The sequence below is a fragment of the Phascolarctos cinereus genome, unplaced genomic scaffold (genome assembly GCF_003287225.1).
Source record: "Phascolarctos cinereus isolate Bilbo 61053 unplaced genomic scaffold, phaCin_HiC Scaffold_9;HRSCAF=440, whole genome shotgun sequence".
Classification (NCBI taxonomy): domain Eukaryota; kingdom Metazoa; phylum Chordata; class Mammalia; order Diprotodontia; family Phascolarctidae; genus Phascolarctos; species Phascolarctos cinereus.
The window spans coordinates 217,952,348-217,975,282 of record NW_027556402.1 but is presented as its reverse complement, the minus strand read 5'-3'; the positions used below and the strand labels follow the sequence as shown (position 1 = coordinate 217,975,282).

The following is a 22,935-nucleotide window of genomic DNA, read 5'->3' as shown; positions in this document are numbered from 1 at the left end:
TTTGCCTGAGTTTCCTCATCTGAAAAATGAGCTAGAGAAGGAAATGGCAAACCACTTCAATATCTTTACTAAGAAAATCCCCCAAATGGGATCATGGTCAGATATGACTGAAAATGACTCAACAACAGGATGATAATTTAACATTATCTGCAATCCAGATTATAACATATTGCTAATCCTATGCAACTCTCTGTCCGACTCAAAACAAAATGGGGAAAATCAGGGATCTTACTCACCAATCCCTGATGCAGAGCACAGAACTCAGCCTCCAAGGGTCATTTCTGCAGCCTTGAGGTGACCTGAGGGGCAGGTGCCTAGAAGTCCCGAGGATCAATCCCTTGGCTCAGGTTGGGTGCTTGCACAGCCTAGAGAGGAGCTGCAGCAGGGACTGCCAGGGGACGAGTCTAATCGGGGCTGTACTGGGAGAAGAGTTCCACCGATTAGGTATGACAGTGACTTTTACAGGGGAAGTAACTTTTCCTCACTGGGCTTGTTTCCTCAGCTATAAAACAAAGAGAGTGACTAGATGATCTAAGGTCCCTTCCAGCTCTACATACCACGATTCTAATCCTAATCTCATCGGCTTGCCCAGTTACTCCCATCTCTGAGGGTAAGCACTGTTTTAGAGATACTGTTGTAGGGGTTCTTGACCTTTTTCTGTGAAAATCATAGAGATCACTAGTCCAAGCTCTTCATTTTCTAGATGAGGAAGCTGAGGCCCAGACAAGCCAAGTTTGACAGTCTGGTGAAGCCTATGGATCGCTTCCCCAAGCAATATTTTTAAATGCATAAAATACAATACGTAGGAATTAGAAAGGAGACCAATTATACTGAAATGTAGTTATCAAAACAATTTTTAAGGAAGTTAATTAGCTCAAGGTTAAGAACCAATGATTTAGATCTATTTCCTATCTCATTTGAAACAAGAAGAAGCATTTATCAAGTGCTCTGTATGTACAACTGTCTTTTTTGTTCTTTCAATGACTGCCTTCTTGGGCAAAGTTCATTTTAGTGTGGATGTCACTTAAAGGGTTGATCTTAGCTAAATATGACAAAAAAAATGTAATGTAGGTTTTGTCTTTTTTTTTTCCCTTTTTAGGCAATTGGGGTTAAGTGACTTGCCCAGGGTCGCACAGCTAGTAAGTGTCGAGTGTTTGGTCTGAGGCCGGATTTGAACTCAAGTCCTTCTGACTTCAGAGCCGGTACTGTATCTATTTTGCCATCTAGCTGCCCCAGGTTTTGCCTTTAAATAGCCTCGTGACATTGGATAACTCACTTCATCTTCCTGGACTTCAGTTTCCTCATTTACAAAATGAAACAGCTGGACGAGAGGACCTGGCAGGTTCCCTTCAGCTCGGACATTCTATGACTCCAGGGTTCTTTGTACTTACCTTATGCTTTTACTCAGAGGGTAAGCTTGAGGACTAGGATCTATTCTCACTGTTCACTGTGACCCCTCAGCACACAGTAGGCTCTCAGCTAAAAGAAACCTGAAGGCTAACAATAAGGCACAAGATAAATATCTCATCCCAACTGTTTCCAAAGGGATTTTGATAAGCAGTAGTGCCATAGAGGTTCAAACTTGGCATTGTTAATGCTAAGGACATTACAGTTCCTACCTGGTGGCAACAAGCTTTCTGTTCGGGATGTAAAACTTAAGTCAACAAAGCTGGTAACTCTATCAGCAGGGGAGAGTGTTAAGTAATATACTTGGGGTCAGGGAGCCTGGGTTCAATCCTAGCTCTGCTCTTTCCTTACCTGTGTGATCACTTAGTTTCTCTAGGTCTGTTTCCCCATCTAGAACACAGACGGCTTAGACTAGATGATCTTGATGATTTTCATGTGTAAGTTTGAGGTTTAGGATATCACCCCAACCTCCACATCAGAAGCTAGGCTGCCCTGGCCCTTAGAATAGCAAGTGCTGTTGTTCATAGGTCAGTAGCCTGAGGATCCACCTGGAGATGTGTTAGAAATGCCCAGGCCTGGCCCCCAGTACTTTCCTGTCAGCAGAATGTTGTCTTTACTGTAATCTGGTTGGTGTACGATCTTGGATCACACACTATCGTAGATCTAATACCAGATTTAGAGCTGGGAGTGACTTTTGAGGAAAGTGAGGCCCAGAGAGAGTCAGTGATTTGCTGAACACGGGCAGCTAAGGAGAGTAGGGATTTTCACCCCAGTGCTCAGACACAAATCCAGTACTCTTTAAATGTACTCTGCTGATAAACTCACCATAACTTTCTGCAATAATCTCAACTCCTTCAACCTTTCCATCCTGAAGAGATTGTAGCCACCTTGAAAAACCATATCCTTGTCTTTTACCACATGAAACTTCATGGATTTAAGAAAAAACAAAACTTTTCATCTTTCCATAACTTTCACTCTTTCCCACATCACATTGACCTAACAAACACTTAATGGGTACCTGTCCTATGTACAAGGCACTATGCTGGGCCCCATAAAGGATTAAGAGAACTCTTCTAATACTTACAGACTTATAGACTAAGTCATCTCAGTCAGTATTTCCTGAGTACATGCATTTAACAGTGGCTACCACTTGAGAGAACCTTAAAGCGGTGAGGTGGCACAGCAGACAGACTGACTGTTGGACATGAAGTCAAGAAGTCTTGAGTTCAAATCTAGTTTCAGACACTTACTAGCTATGTGACCCTGGGCAAGTTAATTTATTGCTCAGTGCCTCAGTTTCCCCATTTATAAAACAGGAAAAATAATGGTACCTACTACCCAAGTCTATTGTGAAGATAAAATGGTATACTGTAAAGTACTTGGTAAACCTTAAATCACTATATAAATGCTAGCTATCATTACTATTTATTTGACTTGACTTGAAAATGTGGTCTTCAAAGTTGTGAAGTAGTAATATTAACAGTCTGACATTTGCATATGGTATTAAGGTGGACCAAGAATTTTATAGACATCACAATATAAGTAAAGCACTTTCCAAACTTTAAAGCTCTCTATATTAGCTATTATAATTATCTCAATTCAGTTCAATAAGCATTTGTTACCTCATTTAATCCTCACAACAACTCTGTGCAATCAGTACTTCAGTATCACAATCTCAGTTTTACAGATGAGGAAACTGAGGCTTGGAGCAGTCAGGTGATTTGCCTATGTTTATTAAGCCAGAAGAAGAATTTGAATCTGGGTCTCTCTGGAATCCAGATCTGGAGAACAGAGAACAGTATGCTGGTCCTAAACTAGGAACATGGTTATTTTGTGAGTGTTTCTTGGAAAGGAAATACAAAAGGACCCGGAAGGGCTTCATAAATTCAGCTGCCCTCGCAACCACGTTTGTATGAAGGCGAGTACAGATGGGGCATAAACACTGTTTCCATAAAAATAAATCAGCCAACTCAATCTAGAGTGTAATACATATGCTTTCTCTTTTCTTAATTAAGTTTAACATTTTAAAGTTATTCTTAAAGGTAGTTAAAATGCTACTGGGAATTCTGAAAGAAAAAAAAAACAGTCTCATTTCTAAGTGCTGACTGGTTGTGTCCCATTCTGTATTGCATTAGATTCTCCAGGCCCAAAGAGAAAGGATTATGGCAATTACACATCTTCACTTTTGCCTGAATTCTGCACAATAACTGTGTTAACCTGATGCTGTTAGCTGGTTCTTAAAGACCACGGCCCAGCCAAAAGAACACAGAGCTTGGAGTCCCAGGACCTGAGCTTGAATCTTGCATGGCCACTTACTACCTATGTGGTGTTAGGCAAGTCTGTGCCTCCACTTTCCTCATCTGTAAAATGTGCAGATGGGACTAGATGACCTCCAAGGTCCCTTCCAAGATTTCATAAGAGCCTCATTCTTTCAATAAGCTCTTTCAACACAGTCTAGAGACCGGTAAGTGCAGGAATACATGTTAATTTTTCAACTCAGTATATTAGCATGCCTTGCTTTTTGCAACAGATGTATTCCTAAAGGTTTGTGTAAATCAGATTCTATTTTAAATGTACTGAGAGATTTGGTATTGAAAGGTGCCCTCTGACACACCTTACCATGAAAAATCCCTCTGTAAAGTGAATGACTAGACCTAATTTTCAGCCATACTTCTATACCGCCATATAGAGATTTTCCTTTAAAATGAAGGTGCATCTTGCCTGACTTGAAATGTTTCCTTACACAAAAAGGGAAATTGAGACTTATGATCTGACTTATGTGACAGCAAAGCAGGGTGGACATGAGGTCAAAGGTCCTGGGTTCAAATTCCAGCCTTGCTCCTTACTACTCGTGAGACTTTGGTCAAGTTCCCCATTCCCTTCCCTGGGCCTCTGGCTGCTCATCTGTAAAATGAGAGGGAGAAGAAGCTAATCTCAAAGGTCCCTGTTAGCTCTAAATCTACATTTTCACGTTACTGTATTCGATGGTTGTATCTATCCCTATTTGTACTTTCTAGCTAATGCTGGCAATTGAAAATCCTCAGTTTACCTCCAGGGTTGTGAATCTAACGTGTTTCTTTAAGATATGTATGCCTTTTTCAAACAGTCAAATTCTAGAAGTGTCGGAAAAAATCACTGAATGAACCTACCTGTATAAAAGTCTAATTTATGAAGTGTGAAAGCAAAACAGATACATCCATTCAAACATTTTTATACAGATTTATAGATGCAACACAAAGAAAAATAATTTACCAAAATTATTAGTTTTAAGAATAAAACTATTTCAAAACAGCCAATACAATGTGAAAATATAATATATTTTTATCCACAATCAATGAATATAATCTTCAAAACTAAAAAAAAAAATCAACAGTGGCATTTCTCTGGTGAAAAATGTATCAAAAGAGTTTAAGTAACTTGCTGAGATAATTCAGGAAAAATTTATCTTGTTGAAACTACAAAGTGCAATGAGGTTAGCTGTCTGAAAGGTCCCCGTTTTGTCTACTACATGAAGACCTAGAAGAATGTTTTCATTTGAGGGTTCGCTTCAGTTCTGATAAACTTCTGAACTTCACTTGTTTCTGTGCCCCAGCCCAATAAACAAAAAGTCAGGTTTCTAATTCAGAACTTAGCACTGCTTTTCTTCATACAGAGCGCAAAACTTTCTCTTTGGCTGGGTGAAATACCACAGTGTATTGGGAGGTCCAGTCCACAGCACTAGGCTTGAACAAGCCAAAGCATCCACACTGAAAGAAGTCGGCAAGGTTCTGAGTGAATCCATGGCTGCTCGAGAAAAGAAAAGGGAAACAGGACTTAGCGGGCAGCCTCTGATCAGTTCTGGCTATTACAAGGTGGCCCAGGTCTATCATTGGTTTGATGGTATCACAGGGATTGCTTTCCTTGGTTTTCCCCAGTTACTCTACCCTGGCTTTTCCACTGGTTCCAGGTTCTACCTTCCACGGGATTGTCACTACTATCAAAATGTCACTTCTTGTCCATTTAAAATGCTACTACCCTGGACTATTACAATCATAGTCTCCTTTCTGGCCTCTTTGCCTCTCTCTCCCCACTAATTCATCCTATGCTTTGCTACCATAAGATAAGCCTTATTAAAACACTGGACTGTTTGTACATCACTGCTCCAGTCTACATGGCTCTTCATTGCCCAAAAGGTTAAGCCCAACTTCTTTATGCTGGTATTTAAGGCCCTCTATAATGTGTCCCTGACCTCATTTTCTACCATCCCCCCATTGGAAAATACCTTACCAGATAGACTGTCCTACTCATTGTTTTCCAAGCAAATCATAAGCACTCCCCTTGCTGTCCCGGTATTCACACCTGCTTGCAAAAGTTCTCCTTCTTCTTCGCTTGTCTAAAGCCTCCCTTCAAGGTCCATTCAACTCCTGCCAACTCTACAAAGCCTTCCCAAATGCTCCTGCTATTGAGGACTACTTCTTCTGTATCCTGTGGCTGCCCCTCACATGCTCTGTGCTTTTGTACTGGCTGTCCCCCATGCCCGGAAGGCTCTGCCTCCTCACATCAGGGTTTGAGACTTAGCTAAAGCACTACTTTTGGAAGGAAGCCTTCTCTAGCCCCCTGCCGCTGGTACTTTTCTTCCAAGTCTACCTTCCATTTACTCTTATATGTATCTTGTATGTGCCAACCTAAGCATCTGTGGGGTCCCCTAGAATGGAGCTCCTTAGGGGTAGGGGACATTTGTTCTTGCATTCCTGGTGCTTAGCACAATGCTTGGCATGTATTTAATAAATGCATACAGCCTGGGTCATCTCTAGCATTTACTGGAATCAACTCTTCCATCATGCTCAGCACAAGCTACCTTGTACTTTAAGAAAACCACACTGTCTTGCCACTACCATTATTCTGTAAACCTGCTGAGGGCCGGGACCACGTGTTCTCTCTCTTTGGATCCCAAGTCCCTAGCATAGCACTCTGCAAGTAGTAATTGCTCTGTACATATCTGGAACTATTATCATTAAGAAGCCTTTTCCTTCTAGAGATAGCAAGGCAGCCCAGTAGATATAGCGCTGGACCTAGAGTAAGGAAGACCCGAGTTCAAATACTGCCTTAGATACTTACTAGCTGTGTGGTCCTAGGTAAAATACTTAACCTTTCCCTGCTTCAGTTTCCTTATCTGTAAAATGGGGATAATAGTATTACTAGTTGTGTAACCCTGGACAAGCCATTTAATCAGTCTGCCTCAGTTTCCTCACCTGTGTAATAGAGATAATAATAGCACAGTGCCTGGCACATAGAAGGCACGCCTCTCAGCAATGCTGTGAGAACTGAATGCAGTAAAATAAGTGAAGCACTCTACAAACCTTAAAGATCTACATAAACGCTAGCTCTATTATGATTATTATTACTAATACTGATAAGAGAAAAATGTAAAAACTTCAGAGTCAGCCACTAAAATACTGCCAGGCAGCACGTGTCCAGTGCAGCCCTGTGCGTTCTCAGAGGCCGATTAGGTGAACCCTGGCTAAGCCATCCTTGCCAGGAAGCCTCTTCTTTCCCGAACTCCCCGCTATCTATGTCTTCTGGCTGCCAAAATGTGGCAGCCTTATGTTTAATAAGGCTTATCTTATTGTATTTGCTATTTTCCTGTTCATTGGAACATGTATGCAGCCTGTTCAACAACTGAGGCATTGTTGAAATTGTCATCACAAGCCTGGCCCTTTGTTTCCCCACCACCCCTCCAAGCCCCCTTTCTCCAATTAAGCTGATCTCTCCCTTCTCCCTGTGTGTGTTGCAGCCAAGTTCCAGCTCCTGACTTTCTTGTGAGAAGGCCTAACAGTTTTATCTTGTACTGTGATGAGCTTTAAAATAGACTTCTCATGGAGATAGGCTGGGAACATTCGCCTAAGGGGGCTCTGGGTCACCTCAGCAGCATTCCTAGACCTGACGTGTGAAGCCAGGGCACAGATAAGCTTCAGAGGCTGGTCTTCACATACCAAAGACTTAAGGCTTTTCGAAAATACCCGTCCCTAGTTGGGAATAAACTACAGATTTTTTTTTATATGCTTATGGCTTTGGATTTAAAAACAAACAAAAAAAAGCAGCACAAAACTGAGGTGATAATCTCCTTTTGACATGGAGAAATTAAACAGTTAGACAAAGGAACAGAGAGGTGAGTGGCCAGGTTAACAGTCTTGGCAAGCTTCAGGATTACCCTCATTCCACAGAGGGCCTCAGGGTCTGGCTTCCTCACAGAATACTTATCTACCTTCTGATTTCTTCACATGAGCAACATGCACCCTTGGGACTGTGAGGCTTGTGGGAAGACCCTGCCTGCCCGAGCATCATCTCAAAAGCAGTCTATGGCTCATGTCAAGCAGGGCGGCCCAACGGCTGCCTACAGAGAGCAGCTCTGGCCACAGCAGCCATCTGGGGACTATCTCTGGCTACAGCGTCCTGGCAAGCAAATTCCATGAGCTCAGAGAGGGAGGCCTTTTCGAGAGAGGCGATGTGAGTGGGTGGGAGTCAGGGCAGCCAGCTGGGGCACTGCCCACAGGGTCAGTGCCGAGGAAAGAGATCCCTGCTTACTTGTATGGTGTTTTCCTGAGTGAAAAAACCTGTTTCATGTGCTTGCTCTGTTTCACCAGGCTGATTCTCTCATGTGATGTCAAACCCAAAACCGCAATCTGAAAGTGTAGCAAAGGTAACAGAAAACAATTTATTCCTGACAACATGTTAAAGGGCATCCAAAGTTTTTCAAGAGCCTTTCCAAAAGTGATGGCTCTTAGCTGTCTGACCAGAAAATGAAGCCTACAACCTTCATATATTGCAGCCGCTCTTCGTTCGACCAATTATCTATCAAACTAGTGCTAAAATCCTTTAAGAAATCATCATGCCGTAAAACAAGTGTGTGATCTCTCCTTTCTTTGAAGAGGTGGGGGAGCTATGGGTACATGATATAGCATATACTGTCATACTAGGCTGACATATTGGTTAGCTTTGCTGAACTTCTTTTTTTCCTCCTCTTTTCAAAGTCTTTGATACAAGGGATGGCCAGCTGGGTAAAAGAGGAATATATTCTGAAGTGAAGGTAAAAACAAAAGATATGAGCAAAAATTTAAAATTCAATTTAAAGTCAAACATGAAAAGGCATACACTTGGCTCTTTTAAACTGCTTTATTATCTTACAGGGTAGAGCATAAATTTAGAGTTGGAAGGGACCTTAATAGCCATCTGCTCCAACCTAAAGTTAATGATGCTGACTATGAATAAAATCTGAATAAGATAAATGAGAATTATCAATAAAATCTGCATTTTATTTGCAGATTAAATTATTTTGAATTTTAGGGTCTGTTTTTATGAATAAAATCAGAGTTATTCTTTTGGTGGTGTTCATATGCCAAGTTTCTGCAAAGTCTATATACCTTAAAAGACTGACAATTATCACACCGGAAAGATAAGAATAAAATGGTGTAACTTGAATTAGCTTTGTTACTCTGGATTTACTGTAGTCAAACCTCAGTTTACCAGGATGAATTGCATAGAGTCCTACACTATCAGCAGCAGAAGGTCCCTTCGAGATGTTCCAGCACCCTCAATTGACAGATACCAAGGTTTACAGAGGGAGTGAGTTGCCCCAGGTCATATGGTTAAAAATGTAACCAAGTCATAACTAGGACACAAACCCCCAAATAATATGATTTCTTGGTTAGTTGAACATTAGACAGAAAACCCTTACAAAACAAATCTTGTGTTCTTGGAAATCTCTATTAGACTGTAAATTCCTGGAGGGAAAGGATTATCTTGTTTCATGGCACCTAGCAGAGTGCCCTAGAAACAAGGTGCTCAGTGGTGTAATTCCTGCAATTTATGAGCCAACTTTTCTGTCCCCATAACTCTAGGGAGAAGTCTAAATCTTTTAGGATTTACATGTTGCCTTGCGTATAAGTTCTATATGAACACAGAACTGAACTCAGAATCCCTGGGAGTCATGCAGGGCCTCATTCTCACTGCCCACTCTTGGCAGTGTGGAAGACTGGACTGATCCACAATCACCACTACTGTCCTCAAAAGTTATCCTGTGGACTAAGCATCTCCTATCACTTTTTCTTCTCACCTGCTTCTTTATTTTAAAAGCAGAACACAGCAACAAAGTCCCAGTTAGTTAGCTGAAGGTTCTAGTGAATTAGGTTCCACATAATCAAGGTTTTGAATTGGCACAGGTAGCCCTCATCTGCCTGGGCAAGTAGGGGCTCCCAGCAGCAGTAGCAGGATGTCAGACTCACAGGAAACAAAGGGAGGCATGGCTGGAAGTAAAGTAAGTGCCAGCTGGCTGGCTGGTGCCTAGGTACCTGAGGTCTGCAATGGCCACCAGCATCTTTGGAGGTATTATCACTATATCCAGTAGCCACTAATTCACCCTTCCACCTCTTCCCCAACCACCACCGTAAGCAACACAGTTTTCATAGTAGCAGAATATGAAATGTGTTTGCTAATGTTTTAAGAAAGTAAATAAGATAAGTGAGGGAATAAAAACTGGGTAGCTAGAAAATGGTGCCCAGAGACATTATAAGATGTAAAAAAAAATACCTGATAGAACTGATTTAATAACAAAAAAGTAGACCATGATACATGGAAAGACACCAGCATGAAGATGTATAGAACCCAAGGAGAACAGGACACAATCTGACTGAGGTAGGTCCATGCTCCATCTTGATGGTACGTTGTAGTGCAATGATTGGACCAATCTGTGGATTCACAAAAAAGAACTATTAGAAAAGAAGCGAACAGAACAGACAAGTGATCCCTCTCTAAAAGGATAAAGCCATCACAGATCCAGTGGAGGAGAAGCGTGTGCGTGTACGTGTCAGAGAGCTCCAGAAATTAGACCTGTAATTAAAATGAGAAGATATTTTCTAAGGGTCACCATGGTCTGCGGGTTAGCAACAAATGAAGAGAGAAAAGAAATGACAGAGAAAAATGTAACATCAAACTCGAAAAAACTCTAGCAGATTCAGCATAAAATGCACTGGAGGAAAGTTATTCACTTGAGGACTTGCCAGCTGAAAATGATTACAGCTAAAAAAAATTTAGCCTGTGTTTTTGGTATCTCTCTCTCTCTCTCTCTCTCTCTCTCTCTCTCTCTCTCTCTCTCTCTCTCTCTCTCTCACACACACACACACACACACACACACACACACACACACACACACAAATATGCTGTCCCTTTTCTACAAAATGCTCCATTTAATCTAAAAGTTGCAAATAGCTCATCCTCTCTTGAGAGATAGGCTAAGAGGTTCCTAGTGCAGGGCTCAACTCAGGACCAGATATTCAGAGCTGGAAGAGATTTCAGAGGTCATCTTGGTCCAAGGGCTCCTAATAAGCTTTGGCTTTCAATAAGCCTCTTGCACTTATCAACATAAAATATGAAATAAATTCTAGAGTTTATCACATATATATTTGAAAGAAAATGGCATTCATTAGTTTTTCACACAAAACAATGAGCCCTTGCTAAGGTTCTTGTACACCCCCCAGGGGCTGTGTGTAGCCCAGGTTTGGAAGCCCTGGTCTAGTCCACCCCAACTCTTTTCACAGGTAAGGAAACTCAAGGGTACAGGAGTTAAAGGACTTTGCCCCAGTCACAGAGAGTTTAAAGTGAAGATCCAGGATGTGAACCCCCATCCTCTGAATCCAATCAGGTTGTCCTTTCCACCTTACTGTACTGCCCTATAAAGTACCTGCAGCATCAAAGTGGTGAACACGAATAGGTCTAGACTATTACTCTTCTGCCAACTGTATCTTATCTCTTTATGACTGATAATCAAACAGGGACACATAAAGATGAAAGTAGGTGGTTCCTCTGCATCCTTACCACACCTGCTGGTGAAAGGCTCAGAGACACTGAGAGTCAGGCAAATGATGCAGAGCTGGATCTATGCTCTCCCAACTTAGTGGCTCTCTCTGGAAACCCTCTATCAAGTTAATGGGAGCTTGCATCTATCTATCTATAGCTTCTTCTGGCTCTTGACCCCAAAGCTAGGGTTCCCTCAGGGAACTGCTTGGGGATGGAGACAGAAATGAGGTGACCCTTGATGATGAAAGAGAAGAAATGAAGGGGCAGGTCTCTTAAAATTAAATAACTATTACAATCACCATGACCATAGGGAAAGGGTGAATGGTTTTTAAAATTAAAATTCTGCAGAGCTGCACAATGGAGTTCCATAAATGCCTCTGACAGTTTGATAGTTTTAGACTTTTTTTTCCCCAAGGAGCATTTATAAATTCCTGAGATGCAGACAAAATGTGTGCTGTCTTTACTATCAACCATCTGTTCAATTTGGTCCTGAAGTAAATTTCCTAAATCTAGTCTTTTTTTTTTTTAAAGCTTTTAGACTCCTACCCACCTCTGCGGAATACATGCCAGCAACATTCTGTGAGCAATCATCTCGAAGTGACAATCGAGGTAACAAGTTAAAGTAATTTATACTTCTATGAAGATCCTCATTAGGATGGTGAAGGAAGCTACTTGGTAAGCACCTGATGTCACAGAGTAATTACTACAATTTCCAACAGCAGGTGGAGGCAACAGCTGACGTGGGCATCCACTTGTTTTCACATCTTGGCTGCTTCCTTTAGAAGGCCTTTTTCATAAAATCACATAATCCCCAACAGGTGGGTTCTGGGAGTGGCGATGATTTAAGCTGATCCCTTATTTAACCCACAGGAAGTGAATTGTGAGTCACTTGCTAGCCAGACCATTGTGAGGAGAAGAGAAAGCACGGAGTGACAAGCTGTTTGTGCCTGGACTCCACACCAGTGAAAGCATAGGGTGGGGGGTGGGATGGGGAGATAGCAAGCAACTCATTAAGGGGCTCGGGGCTCATCTTAACTGTCCTCACCTGGAGCATGTCAGGTGCTTATGCCCCTACATGATGGGGGGAGGGTACTGCCCCCTCACTAGGTCTTAATGTTGGCCTTTTGCTGTGACATCTGGCCTGAGCAGTTGGGCTTCTTTGGTTATAGTGGGCCTTAAGGAGTTTCTGAGATTTACTACCAGAGGTGGAGGGAGGTTGAAGGCCTTTTTAGGGTCCTCTGAACCCAAATGGTTCCTGCTTTCTGCTTTTTCCTGGGCTGGTCAGGTCTTGTGGCTAAGAGGAGAGATAATCAGTTCAATCACAGGATCACAGGCTGTGGATCTAGAGCAGGAAGGGAACCCAGAGGTCATCCAATCCAAACCCCCATTTTATATAGGAGTAAACTGAGGCCCAGCGAAGCTTAGTGATCAGAGAGGCTGCCAGTGTCCTGGGCCAGGTTCTGACTTTCTTTCTGAGCCTCAGTTTCCTATTCTGTAAATTGAGGGGGTGGGATTAGCTGGCATCTGAGGTCTCCCCGATTCCTACCATGAAGTGAAACTTCACTATCCTTTAAGAGTACCATATCCCATCCCTACCTCATCTATGCAATAAAACCTGTTCCTCCACTTACCCCGAATGGTAGCTCAAGACAGTCATTTGCATAACTCCTTTTTCTACCGGCATTTCTAGACTATTCTCCGCCATTAACGTTCAACAATTTCTTCTCCCCTGAGGTTCACATAAGCAAAGTAGAACAAATAACCTCTCTAAAGTCAATTGCCAATTTCCAAGACACTCTTCCTCCTTTTCCAATGATTTTTGCATACAGCTTGGTCTTCCATTACACCTGCTCTCTATCACCTGCAGCAACTTTATCATCCACATCAATATCTATTCTAAAGCCTGATTTCCCAGAGCTTATACTTCTCCGAGTCTAAAGACTTCTCTTCCATCTCTGGCAATCACACACATGGTCACAATGGAGACCACCCCAGGCCTTGCTATGACCTGACACTGCTATGCCTTTAAGATGTGAAACTCTGCAATTCCCTCTTTTCCCCCCAGTCTTCTCCTACACCTTCGCCTCTCCCTTGCCTGTTTCGGGTCCTCACAGTGGTCTTTAGTGTTTCAATACCTTCTTATTCTCCCCATTTGCTCTGATTTCTCTTATCTTAACTTCTATGCAAGATGCCACTCTTCTGCATACACTGCGGTAGCACTACGTAAATGCTGAATGAATGAGTGGATGAATGTTAAGCACAGGAGAAAAGCAATAGGACCTACCTCATAAAAACTGAATACTGTGAATTGTAATTTACAAGGCTACCAAACAATTTTTAAAGAGCAGTCTCTTGCTTATTGTGAAGGTACATTAGGAAAAGAAACAGAAAATAGATATAATGTGGTAAACTTTTCAAGTATATGCCTAATGTAACATACAAAGCACAAAAATGTTGAGAAAATGAGTCAGTAAAAAAAATTACTAGTGGAGGGATAAAGAAAAAAGAAAAAATAGTGAGTAGAAAAACCATTGGCTCATTGAATTTAGAGCTAGAAGGGATCTTAGAGGTGACCTGCTCCAATCTGTAGCTCCAGAAGGGACAAATGACTTCCCTAAAGACACCTAGGTAGTAAAACAGCAGTCAGAATTCAAACCCAGGGCCTCTCATTGCAAATCCAGCACTCTTGGCAAGATGATAAGTGACAGTAAATGGAAGTTGCTTACAACCCTATTAATACATCCTTATGCTGGACACGGACATCAGATAGCGATGATTATTTTTAGTGAAGGGAATGAAGAGGAGAGACGTGAGTGTGATGTAAAACTTGGTTCCTCTCCATCAAACTAAGTCCAAGTGACAAGTAGAAGTCACTTCTCTGAGGACCAATACAGAAAGGTCTTTCCAGGAATATGCTTTGCAATCAGGCCTAAAAAGGAAAACTCTCCAAATGAGCTGGGGCACTAGAAGAAGAATTTGCTTTCTTGCACAGCTGGGCATGACCCAGAAGGTTTTAAAAGGATAAGACTGGATGTTTGACAGCCAACTACATTGGCAATCGCTTTTAGTTACAGAAGTTGTCACAAGAAGAATTAATTCCAATAACTGGTTTCAGGACTAAAAGGGCCATAAGGAACTGGTTTGCAAGTAGCATCCATAACCATATCTCTTATGAGACCACAACTAATCAACTCATACCAATCACAACGTATACTATTTAAAAATTTCCAAAGGCAGAAATTTCCATCCATGAGAAATACTCAAAAAGTTGTTTTAAAGATATAAACAAAGTCCATCCTGATTTAATGTAAACCAATTTCCTTTTGATCAGTCTACAAGAGAAATGGAGAACTGCTTAGTATCCTTTGTAAAAGGCCACTGTTCTTTCAAAATGTTATTAAATTCTCACAGCTTTCTTTGTTCCAGGCTACAGGGTTAGGGTTTTTTTTGTTTGTTTGTTTTTCTTTTTCTCACAGGCTACTAGTTCCTGATCCTTCCCATTCTCTCTAAGTTCCTACATCTATATTCCCATCTGTGAATCATATTTGTTTCTCTTAAATTATCAGTCAGTTTAGACTTAACAGGTTTTCCATCATTCTTTGCCAATACACTTGCTCCAAGCAGGTTCTTTCTCATCCGCAATTCTGGTAGTTAGTCTTCTTTCCCCAGGTGGCCTGCCCTCCCTGAACTTGTATTTCCAATCATTTTTCCAATTTGACAAGAACACTTTAAATTCTCATCTGTTTTAAGTTTACTGAGAAATCTCTTTTAGCTTGGCGCCATTAGCCAATCCAAAGAGCACATTCATCATTCAATCATTAGGTTATGATTGAAACTTGATAAACAATACCCTTACTTTATATGACATCTACAATTGATGAAGTTCCAGAGACAGCCATTTTTGAATGACAACAATAATAACACCTCATATTTATGTAGCACCTTAAATTTGTAGCACATATTTATGTAGCACCTTAAATATAAAGCACTTTATATTCATTTTATCTTATTTAATCACTAGAAGAGCCTTTAGGGAAGTTGTGTGGTTTACCAGCACCTAAGCAGAATGGTACAAAAGTAATTGGAGAGGCTATGGCATCATGGCTATGGGTGGATGGACCAATGTGTGAAAAAAACCAACTAACCAACCATACTTACAGAGAAGAGTTGCATATAGCATCCAGTCACAGACTATGGCAAGGAAAATTAAGAAGAATATATAATAGTGATGATTTCCAAAACCTGAATTCAAAAAAGAAATGAAATACTGAATAATTTCCTCTTAATTTTTTCCCATTTTAAAATAATTAATATTTTACTATCAAAGGCTTTTTATGAAGTGAAATACAAATAAGGTCATCCCATCAAACAATAATTAAGACAAAAGCAAACAGTTGCATCATCTTGCTGTCAGCCATTCCTAGGGAAGTATGGAACCCAATGTGAATTTAAGTCTGCCCTTCCCTCCAATAACCCTGTTGTACATGTTAAATATGGTTAAAATCAACAACAAAAGTAACCCTGACCAATGGAATGGAGAATATAAACTTTAGGAAAAGGGGTTGGTGGATGTATAATAAACACAGAGAAAAAAGAGCCAACTGCCATATTGCAATAGCTAAGTACTACTCCTGAGATACCTCCCTCTTATGTTGCAAAGGGGCAGTCAGTGCAAGGGAAACAAAGGTCTGTGGATGGAGCAAAATGCACAAGAAGATGCCCAAGAGAAACCAGCCCTGGTCTATGGCTGCCTCTGGGTCTCCTACCCGCAGAACGGGTGGAGAGCAAGTGGAGAAGCTGGTTGGGGCCCCTGACCCCTTTTACAAGCCCTGAGGACTCAACATTCCTGTTTCCCAAGAGATGTCCTGTTTAATAAGAAAGGACTAACAAAACATATCCCTTTATCTTCCATATGCCAATTACAGAGGATTAGTTTGCTGTTTTTAATTAAATGTGTATACATGTGTGCCCATGTGCCCGAACAGACATGGACATGCAATCTCACCTATACAGCGTCCAGTCCATAGGCAGTGCTGATCATATCGAGCCACACAGGAATTACAGAGCTGACAGTGGAGGGACCTTAATGGTTTCTTTACCTAATTGGGAGGGCAAGAGACCTCAGTGAAATACTGACACGTAAGCACTCAAGTTGTGCATTAATTGAAGGATAGCTAATGCTTCAACTTCTCATAGTGGAAAAAGCCCTAGAAAAACATTCTGTAGGTTTGGTAAATATTTATTTGCCATTGACTTTCTGATTGACATGAGACAAGTTCCTTCTCCTATATTGGGTTCAATTCCCTCACTTGAAAATGTGGGGATTGGACTAGATGATTTTCCAGCTCTAATATTCTATGATTCTGAGTGATTCCAAAGGAAGTAGTATGCTTTTCAAATTATAGACTAAATATTAATGTCAATTATTATTAATGAAGGGATATAATGGTGTAGATTATACAAAACATCAATTTGACTCTAGAAAGTTACCTCGAATTTAGGGCAGTAGATTTACTATCATGATTCTGTGTTGATTAGGTTATATAAAAGTTACTTTTTATTTCTTTTTTTAAGCTTTTATTTAGTATTTTATTTTTCCCCAGTTACATGTAAAAATAATTTTTAACATTTGTTTTTAAAACTCTTGAGTTCCAAATTCTTTCCCTTCTTTTCTCCCCCCTCCCCGGAGAAGGCTGGCAATTCCATATAGGTTATACATGTGTAGTCATGCAAAACATATTCATAATAGTCATGTTGTGAAAGAAAACATAGACAAGAAAAAAACTCAAGAAAAATAAAGTTAAAAAGTATGCTTCAATCTGTATTCAGACTTCATTAGTTTTTTCTCTATGGGTAGATAGTATTTTTCATAAGTCCTTCAGAGTTGTCTTGGATCACTGTATTGCTGAGAAGAGCTAAGTCATTCACAGCTTATCATCTTACAATATTGCTGTTACTTTGTACACAGTACATTTCACTTTGTATCAGTTCATGTAAATCTTTTCAGGTTTTTCTGAGAGCATCCTGCTCATCATTTCTTATATTACAATAGTATTCTATCATAACCACATATAGTTTGTATTTCTTGAGCAAGCCATAGTGGATAATTGAATACAAGCTGCGTAGCAGAGGGAAGTTTACCAGGGACAAACAAAAGTCATTGGTAATTTTTGAAGTGGATAATCGAAAGTTCATAGTATTTAAAGTTGGAAGGGTTTTCAAAGACCAACTAAGTCAAACCCACATATTTTGTTTGTTTGCTTGGTGAGGTAATCAGGATTGACTTGCCCAGGGTCACACAGCTAGTGTCATGTATCTGAAGCTGGATTTGAACTCAGGTCCTCCTGACTCCAAGGCCCGAGCTTTATCCACTGTGCCACCTAGCTGCCCCAAACCCACTTATTTTGAAGATGAAAAAGCTGAGGCTCAGAGAGGTTAAATGACCAAGGTCACCCAGGTATTAAAACAGCAGAACAAAGACTCAAACACAGGCCTTCTGATTTCAAACCCAGTGTTCTTCCTAGGACAGGTAAGTTGTATGTATATAAGTTACACAGTATTTATTTGTTTGTTTGTTTGTTTGTTTATTTATTAGGCAATTGGGGTTAAGGGACTTGCCCAGGGTCACACAGATAGTAAGTGTCAAGTGTTTGGTCTGAGGCTGAATTTGAACTCAGGTCCTCCTGACTTTCAGGGCTGGTGCTCTATCCACTGCACCACCTAGCTGCCCCTTACATAGTATTTATAAAACCTTTTCGTGGCACATGATCTTTTTGATATTACTTAAAAATTAGATCTTGGTAAAAATAAAGGAACATAGGAACATTACAAAATGTTCCAAATGGAAAACAGAATAGTGAACCTTCCAATAATGCCATCTCACTAGTTTGCTTTTATTGAGAAAAAGAATACACAGAAGAGGTTCACTTACAAGACAGGTTGTGCAAAATGTTCTGAAATCCAGGCAACCAGCTTCTGCAAGGGCAATGATATTCTGAAAAGCATAAAAAATGGCATTATGATTTTGTTTCTTATCTAATTATGTATAGCTAAGTACCACTTCACAGACAAGTAGAAAGAAAACAATTTGAAAAAGTTACTAGCAAATCATTACACATTGGAAATTTATAACTTTTCGAGACTACATTTTCTATTGTAGTCTATAAATCTAGATGCATATAGATTTGCAATACCAACCCTATGACAATTCTCTTCCTCTTCTGATTATTGGACAAAGTCAGCCTTTAAGAGAGAAGGTGGAACTGTAAGTCATATTTGCTCTTGATTTTATGGAAGCAACAGACTTCCTAGCAAAGGTCTGAAGTGCTTTCGCCAACCTGCTAAAAGGACACTTCACTGGCAACTTCACAGTTGTTACTCTCTCACAAATGATGAGAGAGGTCCTACTGGTAAGTAAGTACTCTGGTTGCAGTCCCATCTAAGTGGAGAGGAAGGGACTACCCCAGGAAAGGCTTAAAATATTCAGAAATCATTGATCACTGATTTTGGGCTAGAAGGGAACTTATCAAATCCAACCCCTTCCTTTTACAGTTGAATAAACTCAGCCCAGAGGGATTAAGCAACTTGCCTAGGGTCCTATAGTTAGTAAGTGTTGGAGGCAGGATTTAAACTCAAATCTCCTTGACTTGAAGCGCCACACTCTATTAACTATGCCACCCACCTGCCTCAGTTAACCACAACTGTTTCCTAATAGAACTGGATGTGTATCTGATTATAAACATGAAAAATGAAAAAAAAAAGATTTAAAACACCAAATATATTATAAAGATTAATGGGAAACTCAGGTCCAATCCACTAACAAAAGTTTGGTTGTTGATAATAAATGGACACAGAATGAAACAAAATGAGAAATTCCACAGCTATATTTCAAACCAAAGGAGAGATCAATGGAGCTACTTAAAGAATTTACCATTTTCCTTTCTTCTTCTGAAGTCTTAGAGTAGCCAGGATTGGTGACCCAGGTTTTGTAGAAAAAGTAGAGGAGGCCAATCACACTGAGAAAGAAAGAAATCTGAACAGTGGTGCCTGTTAAATGTAAAAACCAGGTCAAGGAACATAGGATTCAACATTCTAGCCAGCCAAATGGAAGTGATGGGGGTGAGCCTGCGTATCACCCTCCCCTTTCTCCTTTCAGTACTATATTCTTCCCATCAGGGTCTATCCAATCACCCAGTTGTTCAGCTAGTAGTTAGTTAATTCATCTCTCCCCCAACACAACACCCCCCATTCACACAAAATGTATCTAATAATAGCTTAAGGCATTACTTTACCTGGAAATATTGGCATTTTTTCATTGACCTCCAAGAAACTATAAAACCTCTAAAGAACAGAAGAAATGAATCTCTAATTTGGACACTGCAGGGGAAGAAGTTAGAGAGAGAGAAAAGTGGAAGGAAGAAGGAAGGGAAATCTACTTTTATTGATAATTACACCAAAACCATTTAAAGGCAGCTTCTGTAGTTAATCTAAAGAAGCATATTCTTTGCAAAAAAATTCAAATATAATCAGCTTCTATGTATGTTAGATAAGCTTGAAAAATGTACTTATGTTAGATGACAGTACAATTCATATTTACTAATCCGTGTAACAGTATTACAATGGAGAGCTGAATGAGTGGGTGTAAATAGGCTTTAGTGCATTCAGGAGAATGAATGCCTTGCAACATGTGAGGGAGGGATAACAGCTAGAAAGGCCTTACCACTACATTGGTATCCTCCTAATGCCAAGAGATAAAAGAGGAAGGCCCTCAACTAGCTGGAGAGACCAAATGGGGAGGATTTACAGTACAGGGGCAAGAAGCACAAAGGGCCAAGTAAAGTGTGGATGGGGTGTGATGGGGGTTGTTGGGGGCAGGGACACACACTGCTTAGGTCAGAGTTCCACTTAATCACTGCAGTATAAGTAATAATATTATGGTAAGCTTATTTGGAGGGAAAAAAAAAACTACTAGAAATGGCCAGCAGAGATCAGATGGCTTAACACAAAATATATTCTTAAGTAGATAAATCTCTCTTTTGAAATACAAAAATAAAACAACAAAGCTTTGTCACTGAGACAAAGTGATGACAGTGATTATAACACTAATTTTGACTATGATCAAAAAAAGTCAGTCTCCTGACATCCAGTGATTGTCATAGTCTTTCTAGAGTTTCTACTGTTAGGACTCTTGTATGGCACAGAAAATGTCGTTCTAAGGGACTGGGGGTAGAAATTGAGTTATGAAAAACATACCCTAAAATCCAGAGGCCACATGGCCACAATTGTGGTTGAACAATAAGCATAGGAAATGGTTAGCACCTTTCACTGTGGCTCGTCTATAGTTCTGCTTTTAAGACTTATATGGGGGCTCTCCAGTTCAATTTTGTACTGTTGTTCCATACTTGTAATATGTTATAGCCAGCACACACCCATGAGGTACCTCTCCACTGCCCTCCGAGCAGCATTCCTTTTATTTCTTCAGAAGGTATTTTGTTCCATGACTCATAGCTATACATCACAGAAGTATACTGGTATTAAAACGATGGGCTATTGTTTCAGTGAGAATTTTGGAGTCACTAAAATAATATCTCAGTTCCCTAAAGCCAATCTAGTCTCCTCTCCACTCTCTGTTTAATCCTGGATTCAAGTGTTAAACTGACAAAATGTAATAAAACACATACAGACTCGTGAAAACAATTAAACAAAAACTTAGGGGAAGGCCTCTTGACCATTGGGCAGACCCTCTGTGGAGGATCAATAGGACCAAGAAGTACACATAATGAAAAGGCATGGCTGGTCGTGACAGGCCAACAACAAGCATCCTCCTGTGGCAATCCAGGAAAGGCCATTACCTTATCCTATCTGCAAGGAGGGTATCTCCAAACATGGAACCTTGTCTTGAACTATGGATAGCTCCCCATCAGCAGCCTCCTTTCCTCTCTCAGAAGTGTCCAAGCTAGCACCTCGGCATTCCCCTTGGAGTTTTCTCACAACAAAGGCCTTCCATGTCAGGTCTTTTAGGAAAGGATGGGGTTGTGTTTTAAAGACTAATCCTGGCTCACAAAAGAGAGTGTGTCTACTCCCACTTGCCCATAGTCTGTGGGTGTGGAAATGATGGCAGGTTAGGGCAGCAGCAAAGCCATTGTGGCCAGAGGTATAGAGTGAGTAGCTCCTGATGTGTCCATAACTAACCAACCACTCCCTATAGTGTGTGTAGGTCTTCATGGAATCTATGTACGACCTGTCAGGCCCTCGTGGGGTACAGAATCTTCATACTGTTACTACAGAGTTGAGTGCATTGAAAGGAAGGGCCAGGTGGGGTCTCTGGCTTCTTTGCTCTCCTTCATTACAATACATTTGCTGCTGCAAAAAATAAAGACCAATTTAGAAACACTGCCTAGGAGGCTTAGATACTTCAGTTTTTATAAACTAGCTGCAGGCAGACTAACAACATAAAAGGTATTAGTAGTAACAGCTTCTGACTTCCAAATACTCATCTCGCCCACCTCTTTACACAAGACCTAAGTTATCTGGTTGAAATGTGAAAAAAAAAGATAAACTATATATAAACTGATTTTTTCTTTGCAAATTAAATCATATTTTAAATAAAATAAGATCACTCACTATTTAAGGGAACTCTAAAGTGAGTCACTGTGAAAAGCAGAGTCACCCTTAATTTTTTTTTCCTGTAAAACCAGATTTACATCGATGTGGCATAACTTAAACTAAGCTACATCTACAAGCAGCTTCCCTGGAAGTACTCGTTCTACTGCTTGGGTAACTTTAAGATGACCCGGTTCAAACAAGATCAACTGAATTTTCCTGTCACAGTCACAAAAGCCCAACAAAAGAATCACGGAAGGTAAACTAAAGTAACAGCTTGGGAGGAGAAACATGGGATGACAAACCTTTCTTTACATCCTCTGTCACTGTCAGACTGGATTCTGCATCCTTCTTCAAGGCCCAGCTTAAGTCTAATCTCTTTCGTGATGCTTATATCCCCACTGTACTTATTATTAATACCACTCCATCTTTCACTTAATTGTTCCCTAATAATTTTGCATATGTCAGTTCTATTTTATTGACCAGATTATAAACTGCTCGAGGGCAAAAATGCTTAACCTTCTTTAAGACATACCCCAAGTAGAACAATACTGATGTCATAGAATCCTGTGGGTGACAGAAGCTTAATGAATGCTTGTTGGGTTAGTGAAAAAGTATATTACCTACATGTGTACCACAAAATGGTCTTCTAAGTGATGTCTACACAGAGGCTGCATGTGCATTAAAAATAGCATCTACTGGGTTCAGCAAAACTGGGAAAGACCTGATGATTATGAACTGATGCAAAGTGAAATAAGCAGAACCAGGAGAACATAGCACATAGTACATAGTAACAGCATACAAAGTAACAGCAATATTGTATGACGATCAACCGTGATTGACTTAGCTTTTCTCAGCAATACAATGATCTAAAACAATTCCAAAGGTCTTATGATGAAAAAGCTATCTACCTCCAGAGAAAGAACTGATGGAGTCTGAATGCAGATCAAAGCATACTTTTTTAAACTTTATTTTTCTTGGGGTTTTAATTGTCTGTGTTTTCTTTTGCAACATGACTAATATGGAAATAAATTTTGCGTGACTGCACACATACAATCTATATCAAATTGCTTACCTTCTCAAAGAGGGGGGAT

At 40.4% G+C, this 22,935-nt stretch overlaps 1 protein-coding gene across 1 annotated transcript in view; it reads right to left on the bottom strand.

The window, feature by feature from the left end:
- The window catches only part of ZDHHC13 (zDHHC palmitoyltransferase 13), a 95,137-nt gene that overhangs the window by 25,828 nt on the left and 46,374 nt on the right, over positions 1-22,935 (bottom strand). Inside the window, exons 11-18 of the mRNA XM_021001890.2 lie at positions 19,170-19,294; positions 18,171-18,233; positions 16,245-16,338; positions 15,398-15,481; positions 9,973-10,130; positions 7,972-8,069; positions 1,392-5,190; positions 237-419 (exon numbers count right to left, since the gene is read on the bottom strand). Coding sequence (XP_020857549.1) covers positions 5,052-5,190; positions 7,972-8,069; positions 9,973-10,130; positions 15,398-15,481; positions 16,245-16,338; positions 18,171-18,233; positions 19,170-19,294 — 761 coding nt within the window. The 3' untranslated portion in view covers positions 237-419; positions 1,392-5,051. The remainder of the gene's footprint in view (positions 1-236; positions 420-1,391; positions 5,191-7,971; positions 8,070-9,972; positions 10,131-15,397; positions 15,482-16,244; positions 16,339-18,170; positions 18,234-19,169; positions 19,295-22,935) is intronic.